Source organism: Oncorhynchus masou, chromosome 9 (assembly GCF_036934945.1).
Source record: "Oncorhynchus masou masou isolate Uvic2021 chromosome 9, UVic_Omas_1.1, whole genome shotgun sequence".
NCBI lineage: Eukaryota > Metazoa > Chordata > Actinopteri > Salmoniformes > Salmonidae > Oncorhynchus > Oncorhynchus masou.
This window is the reverse complement of record NC_088220.1, coordinates 24,766,618-24,784,249: the sequence shown is the minus strand read 5'-3', so window position 1 is coordinate 24,784,249 and position 17,632 is coordinate 24,766,618. Positions and strand designations below refer to the sequence as shown.

At 39.1% G+C, this 17,632-nt stretch overlaps 1 protein-coding gene and 2 long non-coding RNA genes across 4 annotated transcripts in view; 2 read left to right on the top strand and 1 right to left on the bottom strand.

Annotated features, from left to right (window-relative positions):
• Window positions 1-3,604, top strand: part of LOC135545180 (receptor expression-enhancing protein 2-like) — a 30,376-nt gene extending 26,772 nt beyond the window's left edge. The window contains exon 8 of the mRNA XM_064972810.1: window positions 3,434-3,604. Within this exon, the coding sequence (XP_064828882.1) occupies window positions 3,434-3,517 (84 nt within the window). The 3' untranslated portion in view covers window positions 3,518-3,604. The remainder of the gene's footprint in view (window positions 1-3,433) is intronic.
• Window positions 3,605-3,710: 106 nt separating this feature from the next.
• Window positions 3,711-7,550, top strand: LOC135545711 (uncharacterized). The gene is made up of 2 exons (XR_010456495.1): window positions 3,711-3,848; window positions 3,982-7,550. It is a non-coding gene; the product is annotated as an uncharacterized LOC135545711 (long non-coding RNA).
• A 956-nt stretch (window positions 7,551-8,506) lies between these two features.
• Window positions 8,507-13,510, bottom strand: LOC135545710 (uncharacterized). 2 transcript variants are annotated; one of them, XR_010456493.1, is made up of 4 exons: window positions 13,397-13,510; window positions 13,055-13,093; window positions 10,581-10,727; window positions 8,507-10,277 (listed from the first exon to the last, which is right to left on the bottom strand). It is a non-coding gene; the product is annotated as an uncharacterized LOC135545710 (long non-coding RNA). The 2 variants fall into 2 exon arrangements; XR_010456494.1 differs by lacking the exon at window positions 13,055-13,093.
• Window positions 13,511-17,632: the final 4,122 nt, after the last annotated feature.

Below are 17,632 nucleotides of genomic sequence, written 5' to 3'. Positions count from 1 at the left end.
CCGACACAAAACAATGCCGCTGGAGAAGAGGGAGTCGGAGTCTCGTCAGACTTAGGAGGTGCACACATCACCCACCTCTTCTGAGTATATTACTCACTAATGCCCAGTCCCTAGATAACAAGGTTGACGAGGTCAGGGCAAGGATTGCTTTTCAGAGAGACGTCAGGGATTGTATCAAACTCTGTTTCACGGAAACTTGGCTCTCTTGGGATATGCTTTTGGAATCGGTACAGCCACCTGGATTCTCACTGTATTGCGCCCAACAGGAATAAACATCTCTCCTGGAAGGAGAAGGGCAGGGGGTGTATGTTTCATGATTAATGAGTCATGGTGTAATTGTAACAACATACAGGAACGGAAGTCCTTTTGTTCACCTGACCTAGAATTCCTCACAATCAAATAACGACTGTGTTATCTCCCAAGAGAATTCTCTTTGGTTATTGTCACAGCCATGTATATAGCCGATACCACGACTGCCTTCAAGGACTTTATGCAAACTGACGCCATATATCCTGAGGCTGCATTTATTGTAAGTGAGGGTTTTAACAAAGCAAATTTGAGGAAAAGATTACCTAAATTCTATGAGCATATTGACTGTAGCACTCGCACTGGAAAGAATACTGGACCATTGTTAATCAAACTTCTGGGATGCGTACAAGGCCCTCCCCCACCCTACTTTCAGAAAATCTGACCACGATTCCATTTTGCTCCTCCCTTCCGATAGGCAGAAACTCAAACACTCGTGCTTAGGACTATTCAATGCTGGTCTGACCACTCGGAATCCACACTTCAAGATTGTTTTGCTCATGTGGACTGAGATATGTTCAGTGTAGCCTCTGAGAACAACATACACGAATACACTGATAGGGTGACTGAGTTTGTTAGGAAGTGTATAGGAAATGCTGTACCCACTGTGACTATTAAAACCTACCCTAACCAGAAACTGTGGATAGATGGCAGCATTCGTGTGAAACTGAAAGCACGAACCACCGCATTTAACCATGGCAAGGTGATGGGGGGAGAAAACAGAGTAGTCGTTCCCTCCGTAAGGCAATCGCAGGCAACATGTCAATATCGAGACAAAGTGGAGTCTTAATTCAATGGCTCAGACATGAGTATGTGGCAGGGTTTACAGACAATCACTGACTACAAAAGGAAAATAGCCACGTCGCGGACACAGACGTCTTGCTGCCAGACAAGCTAAAACCATTCTTTGCCCACTTTGAGGAAAACGCAGTGCCACCAACGCGACCTACCAAGGTCTCCTCTGGCTGATTTGAGTAAGACATTTAAACGTGTTAACCCTCGCAAGGCTGCCTGCCCAGATGGCATCCCTAGCCGGGTCCTCAGAGCATACTCAGACCAGCTGGCTGGAGTGTTTATGGACATATTCAATCTCTCCCTATCTCAGTCTGTTGTCCCCACATGCTTCAAAATGTCCACCATTGTTCCTGTACCCAAGAAAGCTATGGTAACTGAATTAAATTACCATCGCCCCGTAGCACTCACCTCCGTCATCATGAGATGCTTTGAGAGTCAAGGATCACATCACCTCCACCTGTCACCCTAGACCCACTTCAATTTGCTTACCGCCCCAATAGGTCCACAGACGATGCAAACGCCATCATACTGCACATTGCCCTATCCCACCTGGACAAGAGGAATACCTATGTGAGAATGCTGTTCATTGACTACAGCTCAGTATTCTGCACCATAGTAACCTCCAAGCTCATCATCAAGCTTGAGGGCCTGGGTCTCAACCTCGCCCTGTACAACTGGGTCCTGGACTTCCTGACGGGCCACCCCCAGGTGGTGAAGGAAGGAAACAACATCTCCGCTTTGCTGATCCTCAACACTGGGGCCCCACAAGGTTGCGTGCTCAGCTCCCTCCTATACTCCCTGTTTACCCATGACTGCATGACCATGCACGCCTCCAACTCAATCATCATGTTTGCAGACGACACAACAGTACTAGGCTTGATTACCAACAATGACGAGACAGCCTACAGGGGGGAGGGGAGGGCTCTAGGAGTGTGGTGTCAGGAAAATAACCTCACTCAACGTCAACAAAACAAAGGAGGAGATCGTGGACTTCAGGAAACAGCAGAGGGAGCACCATCCTATCCACATTGACGTGACATATCTTGTATTACTCATCTCATATGTATATAGTGTATTCTATACTACCAGTTGCATCGTAGCCGATGCCGCTCTGACATTACTCATCCATATATTTATACGTTCTTATTCCTTTACTTAGATGGTTGTATTAGGTATTTGTTGTGGAATTGTTAGATATTGCTACATTGTTGGAACTAGAAGCGCAAGCATTTTGCTACACTCACAATAACGTCTGCTGACCATGTGTACGTGACCAATAAAATACCATAACCCAACCTTAGCCCCAAAACCCAAACCTACCCTAAACCTAGCTCCTAAACCTAATTCTAACCTTAACCCTAAACTCCCTAGAAATACCATTTGACCTGGGGACTTAGAAAATGTCCCCAGTTGCTCAAATGTTTTTGTTTGTTCATTATTCCTGTGGGGACTTTTAAACACATACACACACAATGGAGTTGGACTAGGGCTAATGCATTCTGATAGGAGAGTGACTGCTTCTTCTATGCTAAGGAGGTGAGTCAGAATATATATCATTTTAAGTGCACAGAGTGTGTGTGCCAGTATTGTGTGAATGTGTATAACATTTACATCATAAAAGGAGAAGCTCACACACCATTGTGTCTCGGAGTAACAACACTAACTCACGGTTGGAAGAGGAAGGTGATGCAGTCTCATACTTTAACTTCTACTGTGTGTAAATATGCAGGGTGGATGGGTGCAAGTCACACACCCACAGTTTGACTGTATAATCCTCCTCCAATAGGAATAGTGTAATATATTATCTCATATGAATATCCGCTCCTCACTCTCGCCTTCTCCAGCAGCTGTGTAGGAGCTGTGCTGTACACCATTCCAGGATCAGCTAACCCTCCCTCAGTCCTTATCTTATCCATAGGGCGAGATGCTAAACTGACCTTACATCAGTCTGTAAGGGCAACCTCATAAAGCAGTCGACATCAGATGTGCTCCCATGGAAGAGATGCCGTGATAGAAGCATGTTGATGTACACATTATGTAACAGTCTACACAGGGTTATATACAGCTCAATGATATGGGACTGCTGTCTGTAGCATCAGTAATGAGTTATGTACACTGTACCAGAAGATTTGTGTGTGTGCCCGCCATTGACTATTTCGGGAATGCAGTGTGTAGGTTGTGAAACGACTCGTTTGACTGAGAAGTCTACCCACGTAGGACACAATAAGCCCCTGTCTGTTATTTCCTGAACATCTCTCTCCTTTTTAGATTCTACTTCTCTCATTTCCTCTGGTGTCAACTCACTTTTCCCCATCTCTCTTCCTCCTGTTAGACTACGACTAAGACGGTGAAAAAGACACCAAAGAAGAAGACAACCACCACAGCTACAGCCAGCAACAACGCTGAGTCACCATGATATCTGTATCTACTGACCCCATCTCCACCCTACTGCACACCACTACAGCCATGTACCAGGCCCCCTCTGTCTCCAGTCCACACACACACACACTGGAGTGTCACACACAGGTTTAGTTCCTGTAGATGGCCAGAGTGTCACCCTGTAGATGGCCAGCAGGTTTAGTTAGATGGCGCAACTCTAGATGGCAGGTTTAGTTCTCCTGTAGATGGCCAGCCGGTTTAGTTCTCCTGTAGATGGCCAGCAGGTTTAGTTCTCCTGTAGATGGCCAGCAGGTTTAGTTCTCCTCTAGATGGCCAGCCGGTTTAGTTCTCCTGTAGATGGCCAGCAGGTTTAGTTCTCCTGTAGATGGCCAGCAGGTTTAGTTCTCCTCTAGATGGCCAGGCAGTAGATTTAGTTCTCCTCTAGATGGCCAGTTCTCCTGTAGATGGTTTAGGTTTAGTTCTCCTGTAGATGGCCAGCAGGTTTAGTTCTCCTGTAGATGGCCAGCTTCATGTCAACAACACGTGTTTTATTTAGCCTGCTGCTTACATTCTAGGTTTTATAGTCATTAACCTCAGTGTGTGTTTTTCAGTGATGGCCTGTTATCTGGACTGAAAAATAGTTGCTTACTTCCTCCTGTACAGTTAATAACCCTCTGTGTTGTGGCCCTCCCAGGTCATCCAAGGCCCCACACTGGATTGACTTGACATAATCCTCTTGGCCCCCTTGGGAGCATAGGGCATCTACCATGGCTCTCCACCTCCCTCACTATGCTAGGGCATCCATCACGGCTCGCCACCTCTCTCACTATGATGGAGCATCCATCACGGCTCTCCACCTCCCTCACTATGCTAGGGCATCCATCACGGCTCGTCACCTCTCTCACTATGATGGAGCATCCATCACGGCTCTCCACCTCCCTCACTATGCTAGGGCATCCATCACGGCTCTCCACCTCCCTCACTATGCTAGGGCATCCATCACGGCTCTCCACCTCCCTCACTATGCTAGGGCATCCATCACGGCTCTCCACCTCCCTCACTATGCTAGGGCTTTGCTGCTTAGCAGGAGATCCCCCACTAGTTTATTGGAGATGCATTCTCTATGAACTTACATTCCAGTCAGAGTATGGTAACTCTATTGGAGGGTAGCTGGCGGCTGCCATGAATGGAAAGGTAGACTAGTGGACTAGGCATGTGTGAAGGAGAGATAAGGAAGGGAAGAGAGTAGAGAGGGATGGGTTCCAAGGATCAGTGTTGTCCTGGCCTAACTGGCCTCTACTCAACATGTCCATACTACAGAGACTACAGTCTCACCATTGGCTGTAGCATTAGTCCACAGAGCAGGTCTCTGTCTGACTACATAGACGGGGTCGTGTGATCTCTGGAAGGCAGAGGACATTCTGGGAGCACTTGTCTCTAACAGTGTTAAGCCGATGCCATGGTTACCCATATCATTCACTCTACGGTAATGGAGCAGTAGACTGATGAATACTTGGTCACGTGCCCACAGAGAGATGAAGAGATCTGTTTGTTCTTTCTCTCCTCTCCCTCTGTTCTCTCTCTTTCTCTCCTCTCCCTCTGGACAGCTCTACCCTCTCACTCCGTTCAGCTCAGAATGGTCCAAGGGAAAGACACACAGCTTCAGGCATCATTACCTTTTCTGTCTGACTGTGTGTGTGTGTACGATGTGCATGTGTGTTTTGGAACATGACCAAGCTTCTGTTTTTCCCCTCTCTGTTTTCCCAACTGCATAGAGACACAATGACAGAGTTCTCTGACCACTTATAACATAACCATCCACAAGGTCTTGCACTGCAGCTCATAGCATAGCTGAACAGTACAGACAACCAACAGTTAATTTCACTTTGTTAGACTTGTGCTTAGGGTTATTTTTGTTTCCTCTAAATTGACTGGCTTATAGGATGTAAGAGTGGCTTCGTGGTCACCAAGCTACTGTTAATGCTCTGTTGATACCAGGCTACATTATGGATCACCACTATGGATCCCTGTCTTGTTTCAATGTGTTTATATTATCAGAGCTGGCTGTGTCAGGGTGGTGTAGTGCCCTATTAGGAAGACCTTCAGGTGAACCTGGCTTAGCTTAAGTCTGGGTCTTACCTGGGTCAGGTCATCCCAGTCTGACTAGGCACATTTCTGAGGGATCTACTACTATTGTATAATGTATGACTGTCAAACTAGGGATTGTATAATGTATGACTGTCACTTCACAGTATTTTGTCCAGTGTTTTCACTTCTATTCCTGAATGAGTTAGCGATCCATGACTGACCTCTACTTCTGGGACAGTGTCCACAAAGCACCTTGGGGTAGGAGTGCTGATCTGCGATCAGAAACCCACCTTTCCATATGATCTTATCAATTATGGTCTGAAAGGCCAAACTGATCTGAGGTCAGCCCTAGACTCTGAGACGCTCTATGTATACATGCCCAGATCTGTGTTATTCTAGGGTCTGGATCATATCATTGTTTCTCTGAACCATAAGGAGAGCAGCTCTGCTAGCATATCCTCTTAATGGGTCATCTCTGACTGAAGCCTCCTCAAACATGGTGAAAACTGTCTTACCCTATTAGATAGGATGCTGTGGACAAGTTATTACATCTTAGTTGGATAAGTAATGCTGTCTCCCAATAGGGCCGAAAACTGTTAAAGGGATGTGCTCTGCTAGTGTTTTACTTCAGAAAGACATAGACATTCATCCATCCATAGCATACTGGTTGGGCAGGCAGGGTACTTAGACTCTGTCAAGGCACCTAATCATTGCCCCTTAGAAACTATTGCCTTGTCTGAAATCTACCTTCAGACACTTCTTGTCAATCTCCCTAGGTACTGCTGGTACTCCGGTAGGTTGCAAAGGATTGCATGGATTTAGCTAAAAGCGTTGTGATAAGAACTCCACCTAGCTTCCTTGTAGGGTACATTGAGTTTCCACCATGTGCTTCTCTCAAATCTAGTGTGTCTTTGGTTGGAACCTAAGGGGTTGATTGTGGATTGGGTGTGTGCTAAGGGGTTGTTGTTTTTTTACGTGACATGCCCTTGCTTTCGACAGGGTTTATTTGGAGTGCTCTGTAGTTGAATGCATGAGACTACTGCATTTGTGTGTTGCCCGTTGTCTGAATTGTGACACTGATTTGAACCAGTAGGGGGGGACATAACCCACACAACCGTTTTAAAACTACTGAAGTGACTGCAAGTTGTACTTCCATGTACACACTGTATGTACATAGTCATTCTCTGGCTGTATGAGTTTGCTTGCCTTATCACTCTGTTCTAGAATACAGGTTTGTTTTTCCCGCTTTTTAAAACTAGATTTATTTTTTTCTTTATTTGGAATTTAATCTGAAATCTTATTAGACATCATATTGCATTTCCTTAAGAGGCACCTCAGCCCCTCTGTAAGGCCATATGCTGTGAAGAGTGCTACTTGTGTTTTTAATCTCTTCTGAATTTCTCTCTTCTATCTCAACGAGATGCATTTTAATTGGTCAGAGATAGCCAAATAACAATAACATTTCCTTGTCCCAGTCCTGCAGGACATTGCTCAGTAGAGAAGGGGAATTCCTCTGACATTGTGTGTTTGGTAACGACCTAACTGAAGTCATGTTGTCCCGACCCGTCTGTTCTTCCCTTACTATCAGGCTGGTTACCGTATCCACGGCAACATGGCAATTCCTTTTTTTCTATTCTGCTTTGCTACAGTTTGCACAGAAGAAAAGATGGCACACACTGTAAACACATTCTTGCTGTCATGGCAACACTACGTGACATTTTAACCAGTGTTCATTTTATTTTGTAATATTTGTTTATTTATTGCTGTGTGTTTGGTATCAGTGTTATTGTGTTCAGGAACTCTCATTGTGAGAGAATATTCTACATTAATATATTTTGTGCCAATTATCAATACTCCACTGTTATAAAGGACATGATGTTTCTGTGCTAAGATAATGGTGTTTAACATGGACTGAATGACAGTCATATACCAATAACAACACTACTAATAAAGAAAATAAATATTTTATTATGTGTTTTCAATTATGTATTACCTTATTGCTAACTACTAACTAGTAATTCAGTGAAATTCTATTCTAGGCCCAATGCAGCTGTTGTATTTCAATAGATTTTCAAATAATTTCTTGGTAACAATGAAGTACATGCCGAATGACACATTAATTTTCAAAGTCTGCTGCCTCAGTTTGTATGATGGCAATTTGCATATACCCCAGGATGTTACGAAGAGTGATCAGATGAATTGCAAAGTCCCTCTTTGCAAATGAACTGAATCCCCAAAAAGCTTTTCCACTGCATTTCAGCCCTGCCACAAAAGGACCAGCTGACATGTCAGTGATTCTTTCGTGAACACAGGTGTGAGTGTTGACAAGGCTGGAGATCACTTTGTCATGCTTATTTCAGTTCGAATAACAGACTGAAAGCTTCAAAAGGAGGGTGTTTGGAATCACTGTTATTTTGGGTCCATGGCCAGGAAACTCCCCCGACCTTAATTCCATTGAGAACTTGTGGAAAAATAAAACCCCACAAATTCTGACAAACTCCAAGCATTGATTATGCAACAATGGACTGACATCAGTCAGGATGTGGCCTAGAAATTAATTGACGGCATGCCAGGGTGGACTGCAGAGGTCTTGAAAAAGAAGGGTCAACACTGTAAATAGACTCTTTGCATCAACTTCATGTAATTGTCAATAAAAGCCTTTGACACTTATGAAATACTTGTAATTATACTTCAGTATTCCAGAGTAACATCTGACGAATCTCTAAAGACACAGAGGCAGCAGACTTTGAAAGTTAATATTTGTGTCATTCAACTTTTGGCCATGACTGTACTTGAAAAAATGGCATTGATACATAACTAACCCCCCCCACACCAGCCCCGCTTTGGAGGACCAATATTATTTATAAATCAATACAAGTGATAGAAATGGCATTCTATACAATAAAATCCACACACGGCATAAAATGAGGAAACAAACTAGCAATTATTTTTTATTAGTATGAAAGCATACGTTTACAGTACCTCAAAAAACATAGGGGGAGTTGGAGACATATGTACATATTCTATTCACCCCTTTACAGGCAGTTGTGAATTTGTTAGATTACTAGAAGCACAAGCATTTCACTACACTTGCATTAACATCTGCTAACAGTGTGTATGTCATTGAAAATAAGAATTTGTTCTTAACTGACTTGTTAAATAAAGGTAAATAGACATGTGACCAATACAATTTGATTTATTCATAATCTATAGCTCACAACCTCAAATGAATACGTTGCATGTATTAATTAAGAAGTTTGTATAAATGGTTTGGTGGTAAGTGACAAAACTGTAAATATTCTGCAGTGTTAATCTTGATGTGATTGAGGAATGTGATTCTGTGTTTTTCTTCACTAAGTCGTCTATTAATGTCTTCTCGAAGAAAAGTAGTATGTTTGTCTGCAATTGTTTTAGTCCACCATTTTATGAATACTACTTTAGATTTATCTAAGGCACTACCACTTTTTTTTACCAAGTCAAATGTTTTAGCTAGATCCTCTCCAACTTTTTGGAATTGATTCAGAGTTCCAAAATGGGGTATGGAAAAATGTAGGTCAAGACTTTTCTTATCGGTTCTCGGCTCTTTTTTATGGTAATTGCTAATTGACCTAAATTTCTTTGTCACATAATTATGGATGTCTGTAAAAGTTTGCAATCTGAAAGGTACTTCTGAAATGTTGTTGGGTAGAAATTGTTTAGTCGAATTATAAAGTTCCCTGGTAAGTTCTCTGTCTTCAAAATTTGATTGAGAGTCATGGCTGTTGTTATTGTTATACTCAGTCTTAAAAATGGCAAATTTGTCACGATAGTTTTCATAATTAGGACTACTGATTATCAAATTAAAGTGATCGAATGAGCTGATATATGGATCTATAAAGGTTGTCAACTTTCCAGTCAAACCGTACCATTTGCTATATCCAACAATAGTTTTTATACCATAAGATTTGTACAGTTCTGAAGAATCCTTAATCAGTAAATCCATGCATGAATCATGACCGGAATTTTGCAAACAAGGTGAATTGAGGGTATAGATAAACAACTTAGTATTTCGCAATTTCTCATTTTTTTTCAATATTTGTTTTACTTCCTCAAGAAGTAACTTTTCGGTATGTTCTCCCTTACCCATCTTTTTGCAATCTTCTAATTTAATTAAGCCAACAAAAACCGGTTCTCCACCACAAGGTGACTCTATAAATGCCCATGCATGTTGCGTATCAAATTTTTGCTTGCAATCTTTTGTTTGTAATGAGTAGTATTTATCAAGAAATTCAGAAAAATTTTCAAAATGCTTTGGGATGTTTTGGTTTTCCGTCAGACAGTTCGTAAAAATCGCTGTTATGCCATACTTGTTCAGTTCTGCTAAATCTGTTATTTTATGTTCTATAATTTGCGAAGGAGAGTTGAGCGAATACATATAACATTTTCTATTTTGTATTTTCACTTCGTTTTCAAACATTTTTTTCACTTCCTCAAGAAGTAACTCTTTGGTATGACTAATTATTGGAGGTTTGTTTTCCATATTTTCTATATTGTTAGGTTCCGGAATTGCAACAAACACATCACCAGTTAAGAATGCCCATTTAATTTTAATATAAATGCAAACTTCTGTTTGTAGAAGGTAAAATGTATCACGTAATTTGTTTTCAACTTGATTTTGGAGTTCCACTGACTTGTCTGGAAAGTTGATGTTCGCAGGACTGGGGCTTCCTCTGTAAGGTGGAATGAAAATAGCTAAATTAATTTTGCAATTTGTAACCTGTTTAGTGAGGGGTCAAAGAGAGCTAAAGATAGTAAAATCTTCTCGTAAAGATTCAGAAAATAACTATGGACTCTGGATTTACACGTCATATGTATAACAATAGAACGACCATGTCCTCCACAATTAGTATGTTTAATATTAGTCCACTTTTGGTACAGTGTCAAAAATGTTGCATGTCATCTTCAGGATTTCAAAATATATTGCTTTCTGTCTCCTGATGCCAATAAGCATATTGTGAAAATGTAGGTCATACCTCTGCGGGATCTCAATCCCCTTACTGGTTGAATTAGCATCCATATCCTCCTCAGGAGGCCCTCCGTTCGATAAAATGTTTGTGTTGGTGGAAGGGTTCACATCATCAGGATCCCCTCCCTCAGACAGTGATAGGTACCTCTTCTTACTGCAGAGAAATATAATGATGTTATTCACCATCAATGTCACAAACTATTAGTTGTTAAACTATTTATTAAGTTTTAAATACTTTAAAAATGTTTTCAAATACAATTTGTAAATATTTGGTTTTTAAAATGGGGTTTCTTGCAATTGAACTCAAGGTGTCACATGCACTGAATAAAACCGTGTAGACCTTACAGTGAAATGCTTACTTACAAGGTCATTATTTTAAAAACTTTGCCATATTTGTAGTAAAGTTCAATCACGTAGCATGTTCACCTCATACAGTACAGGGTGTTTTGATATTGTGCAATTAAGGTTTTCAAAAGTAAAATAACATAAAAGTTAATGAATTAACATTTAAAAAAAAAATGCATCTTCACACAAGTCTTGTACATGAATAAATGACTGTTGAAAAGTGAAATGATGTGTTCCTTCCCCATCCCCTGGTTAATAAGAATCTGCATAAGTGATAAGACTTCATGGAAGCAGGGATGGACTATATATAATTCTCTGGAAATGAATCAGAACTAAATGTACTGTCAGCAAATATGCAACGGAATGAGTTGGACCTCCCAAAGATTGCTTAAGGCAGCCAGTCCGGGTGATTTGCTCTTCCTGTGTCACCACTTTGTCCAAGTAAGTATTTGCACCTCAATCCAAGCTATTCAGATGGGTGTCATGTTTCGCCAAGTCGTCTTTAACAGAGTCCATCTTTGTGTTGACCTCGGTGGCGAGAATGGCTATTTGTGCAGATAGGTCAGTGGATAGTGACTTCACCTTAGCCAGCACAGTCTGTTCAGACTTAATGATAAGAATTTGTTCTTAACTGACTTGTTAAATAAAGGTAAATAGACATGTGACCAATACAATTTGATTTATTCATATAATCTATAGCTCACAACCTCAAATGAATTCGTTGCATGTATTAATTAAGAAGTTTGTATAAGTGGTTTGGTGGTAAGTGACAACTGTAAATATTCTGCAGTCTTGATGTGATCGAGGAATGTGATTCTGTGTTTTTCTTCACTAAGTCGTCTATTAATGTCTTCTCGAAGAAAAGTAGTATGTTTGTCTGCAATTGTTTTAGTCCACCATTTTATGAATACTACTTTAGATTTATCTAAGTCATTACCAATGTATTTTACCAAGTCAAATGTTTTAGCTAGATCCTCTCCAACTTTTTGGAATTGATTCAGAGTTCCAAAATGGGGTATGGAAAAATGTAGGTCAAGACTTTTCTTATCGGTTCTCAAATCTTTTTGATGGTAATTGCTAATTGACCTAAATTTCTTTGTCACATACTTATGGATGTCTGTAAAAGTTTGCAATCTGAAAGGTACTTCTGAAATGTTGTTGGGTAGAAATTGTTTACTCGAATTATAAAGTCGCCCGGTAAGTTCTCTGTCTTCAAAATTTGATTGAGAGTCATGGCTTTTCTTATTGTTAAAAATGGCAAATTTGTCACGATAGTTTTCATAATTAGGACTACTGATTATCAAATTAAAGTGATCGAATGAGCTGATATATGGATCTATAAAGGTTGTCAACTTTCCAGTCAAACCGTACCATTTGCTATATCCAACAGTAGTTTTTATACCATAAGATTTGTACAGTTCTGAAGAATCCTTAATCAGTAAATCCATGCATGAATCATGACCGGAATTTTGCAAACAAGGTGAATTGAGGGTATAGATAAACAACTTAGTATTTCGCAATTTCTCATTGTTTTTCAATATTTGTTTTACTTCCTCAAGAAGTAACTTTTCGGTATGTTCTCCCTTACCCATCTTTTTGCAATCTTCTAATTTAATTAAGCCAACAAAAACCGGTTCTCCACCACAAGGTGACTCTATAAATGCCCATGCATGTTGCGTATCAAATTTTTGCTTGCAATCTTTTGTTTGTAATGAGTAGTATTTATCAAGAAATTCAGAAAATTTTTCAAAATGCTTTGGGATGTTTTGGTTTTCCGTCAGACAGTTCGTAAAAATCGTTGTTATGCCATACTTGTTCAGTTCTGCTAAATCTGTTATTTTATGATCTATAATTTGCGAAGGAGAGTTGAGCGAATACATATAACATTTTCTATTTTGTATTTTCACTTCGTTTTCAAACATTTTTTTCACTTCCTCAAGAAGTAACTCTTTGGTATGACTAATTATTGGAGGTTTGTTTTCCATATTTTCTATATTGTTAGGTTCCGGAATTGCAACAAACACATCACCAGTTAAGAATGCCCATTTCATTTTAAGATGAATGCAAACTTCTGTTTGTAGAAGTTAAAATGTATCACGTAATTTGTTTTCAACTTGATTTTGGAGTTCCACTGACTTGTCTGGAAAGTTGATGTTCGCAGGACTGGGGCTTCCTCTGTAAGGTGGAATGAAAATAGCTAAATTAATTTTGCAATTTGTAACCTGTTTAGTGAGGGGTCAAAGAGAGCTAAAGATAGTAAAATCTTCTCGTAAAGATTCAGAAAATAACTATGGACTCTGGATTTACACGTCATATGTATAACAATAGAACGACCATGTCCTCCACAATTAGTATGTTTAATATTAGTCCACTTTTGGTACAGTGTCAAAAATGTTGCATGTCATCTTCAGGATTTCAAAATATATTGCTTTCTGTCTCCTGATGCCAATAAGCATATTGTGAAAATGTAGGTCATACCTCTGCGGGATCTCAATCCCCTTACTGGTTGAATTAGCATCCATATCCTCCTCAGGAGGCCCTCCGTTCGATAAAATGTTTGTGTTGGTGGAAGGGTTCACATCATCAGGATCCCCTCCCCTCAGACAGTGATAGGTACCTCTTCTTACTGCAGAGAAATATAATGATGTTATTCACCATCAATGTCACAAACTATTAGTTGTTAAACTATTTATTAAGTTTTAAATACTTTAAAAATGTTTTCAAATACAATTTGTAAATATTTGGTTTTTAAAATGGGGTTTCTTGCAATTGAACTCAAGGTGTCACATGCACTGAATAAAACCGGTGTAGACCTTACAGTGAAATGCTTACTTACAAGGTCATTATTTTAAAAACTTTGCCATATTTGTAGTAAAGTTCAATCACGTAGCATGTTCACCTCATACAGTACAGGGTGTTTTGATATTGTGCAATTAAGGTTTTCAAAAGTAAAATAACATAAAAGTTAATGAATTAACATTTAAAAAAAAAATGCATCTTCACACAAGTCTTGTACATGAATAAATGACTGTTGAAAAGTGAAATGATGTGTTCCTTCCCCATCCCCTGGTTAATAAGAATCTGCATAAGTGATAAGACTTCATGGAAGCAGGGATGGACTATATATAATTCTCTGGAAATGAATCAGAACTAAATGTACTGTCAGCAAATATGCAACGGAATGAGTTGGACCTCCCAAAGATTGCTTAAGGCAGCCAGTCCGGGTGATTTGCTCTTCCTGTGTCACCACTTTGTCCAAGTAAGTATTTGCACCTCAATCCAAGCTATTCAGATGGGTGTCATGTTTCGCCAAGTCGTCTTTAACAGAGTCCATCTTTGTGTTGACCTCGGTGGCGAGAATGGCTATTTGTGCAGATAGGTCAGTGGATAGTGACTTCACCTTAGCCAGCACAGTCTGTTCAGACTTAATGATAAGAATTTGTTCTTAACTGACTTGTTAAATAAAGGTAAATAGACATGTGACCAATACAATTTGATTTATTCATATAATCTATAGCTCACAACCTCAAATGAATTCGTTGCATGTATTAATTAAGAAGTTTGTATAAGTGGTTTGGTGGTAAGTGACAACTGTAAATATTCTGCAGTCTTGATGTGATCGAGGAATGTGATTCTGTGTTTTTCTTCACTAAGTCGTCTATTAATGTCTTCTCGAAGAAAAGTAGTATGTTTGTCTGCAATTGTTTTAGTCCACCATTTTATGAATACTACTTTAGATTTATCTAAGTCATTACCAATGTATTTTACCAAGTCAAATGTTTTAGCTAGATCCTCTCCAACTTTTTGGAATTGATTCAGAGTTCCAAAATGGGGTATGGAAAAATGTAGGTCAAGACTTTTCTTATCGGTTCTCAAATCTTTTTGATGGTAATTGCTAATTGACCTAAATTTCTTTGTCACATACTTATGGATGTCTGTAAAAGTTTGCAATCTGAAAGGTACTTCTGAAATGTTGTTGGGTAGAAATTGTTTACTCGAATTATAAAGTCGCCCGGTAAGTTCTCTGTCTTCAAAATTTGATTGAGAGTCATGGCTTTTCTTATTGTTAAAAATGGCAAATTTGTCACGATAGTTTTCATAATTAGGACTACTGATTATCAAATTAAAGTGATCGAATGAGCTGATATATGGATCTATAAAGGTTGTCAACTTTCCAGTCAAACCGTACCATTTGCTATATCCAACAGTAGTTTTTATACCATAAGATTTGTACAGTTCTGAAGAATCCTTAATCAGTAAATCCATGCATGAATCATGACCGGAATTTTGCAAACAAGGTGAATTGAGGGTATAGATAAACAACTTAGTATTTCGCAATTTCTCATTGTTTTTCAATATTTGTTTTACTTCCTCAAGAAGTAACTTTTCGGTATGTTCTCCCTTACCCATCTTTTTGCAATCTTCTAATTTAATTAAGCCAACAAAAACCGGTTCTCCACCACAAGGTGACTCTATAAATGCCCATGCATGTTGCGTATCAAATTTTTGCTTGCAATCTTTTGTTTGTAATGAGTAGTATTTATCAAGAAATTCAGAAAATTTTTCAAAATGCTTTGGGATGTTTTGGTTTTCCGTCAGACAGTTCGTAAAAATCGTTGTTATGCCATACTTGTTCAGTTCTGCTAAATCTGTTATTTTATGATCTATAATTTGCGAAGGAGAGTTGAGCGAATACATATAACATTTTCTATTTTGTATTTTCACTTCGTTTTCAAACATTTTTTTCACTTCCTCAAGAAGTAACTCTTTGGTATGACTAATTATTGGAGGTTTGTTTTCCATATTTTCTATATTGTTAGGTTCCGGAATTGCAACAAACACATCACCAGTTAAGAATGCCCATTTCATTTTAAGATGAATGCAAACTTCTGTTTGTAGAAGTTAAAATGTATCACGTAATTTGTTTTCAACTTGATTTTGGAGTTCCACTGACTTGTCTGGAAAGTTGATGTTCGCAGGACTGGGGCTTCCTCTGTAAGGTGGAATGAAAATAGCTAAATTAATTTTGCAATTTGTAACCTGTTTAGTGAGGGGTCAAAGAGAGCTAAAGATAGTAAAATCTTCTCGTAAAGATTCAGAAAATAACTATGGACTCTGGATTTACACGTCATATGTATAACAATAGAACGACCATGTCCTCCACAATTAGTATGTTTAATATTAGTCCACTTTTGGTACAGTGTCAAAAATGTTGCATGTCATCTTCAGGATTTCAAAATATATTGCTTTCTGTCTCCTGATGCCAATAAGCATATTGTGAAAATGTAGGTCATACCTCTGCGGGATCTCAATCCCCTTACTGGTTGAATTAGCATCCATATCCTCCTCAGGAGGCCCTCCGTTCGATAAAATGTTTGTGTTGGTGGAAGGGTTCACATCATCAGGATCCCCTCCCTCAGACAGTGATAGGTACCTCTTCTTACTGCAGAGAAATATAATGATGTTATTCACCATCAATGTCACAAACTATTAGTTGTTAAACTATTTATTAAGTTTTAAATACTTTAAAAATGTTTTCAAATACAATTTGTAAATATTTGGTTTTTAAAATGGGGTTTCTTGCAATTGAACTCAAGGTGTCACATGCACTGAATAAAACCGGTGTAGACCTTACAGTGAAATGCTTACTTACAAGGTCATTATTTTAAAAACTTTGCCATATTTGTAGTAAAGTTCAATCACGTAGCATGTTCACCTCATACAGTACAGGGTGTTTTGATATTGTGCAATTAAGGTTTTCAAAAGTAAAATAACATAAAAGTTAATGAATTAACATTTAAAAAAAAAATGCATCTTCACACAAGTCTTGTACATGAATAAATGACTGTTGAAAAGTGAAATGATGTGTTCCTTCCCATCCCCTGGTTAATAAGAATCTGCATAAGTGATAAGACTTCATGGAAGCAGGGATGGACTATATATAATTCTCTGGAAATGAATCAGAACTAAATGTACTGTCAGCAAATATGCAACGGAATGAGTTGGACCTCCCAAAGATTGCTTAAGGCAGCCAGTCCGGGTGATTTGCTCTTCCTGTGTCACCACTTTGTCCAAGTAAGTATTTGCACCTCAATCCAAGCTATTCAGATGGGTGTCATGTTTCGCCAAGTCGTCTTTAACAGAGTCCATCTTTGTGTTGACCTCGGTGGCGAGAATGGCTATTTGTGCAGATAGGTCAGTGGATAGTGACTTCACCTTAGCCAGCACAGTCTGTTCAGACTTAATGATAAGAATTTGTTCTTAACTGACTTGTTAAATAAAGGTAAATAGACATGTGACCAATACAATTTGATTTATTCATATAATCTATAGCTCACAACCTCAAATGAATTCGTTGCATGTATTAATTAAGAAGTTTGTATAAGTGGTTTGGTGGTAAGTGACAACTGTAAATATTCTGCAGTCTTGATGTGATCGAGGAATGTGATTCTGTGTTTTTCTTCACTAAGTCGTCTATTAATGTCTTCTCGAAGAAAAGTAGTATGTTTGTCTGCAATTGTTTTAGTCCACCATTTTATGAATACTACTTTAGATTTATCTAAGTCATTACCAATGTATTTTACCAAGTCAAATGTTTTAGCTAGATCCCTCCAACTTTTTGGAATTGATTCAGAGTTCCAAAATGGGGTATGGAAAAATGTAGGTCAAGACTTTTCTTATCGGTTCTCAAATCTTTTTGATGGTAATTGCTAA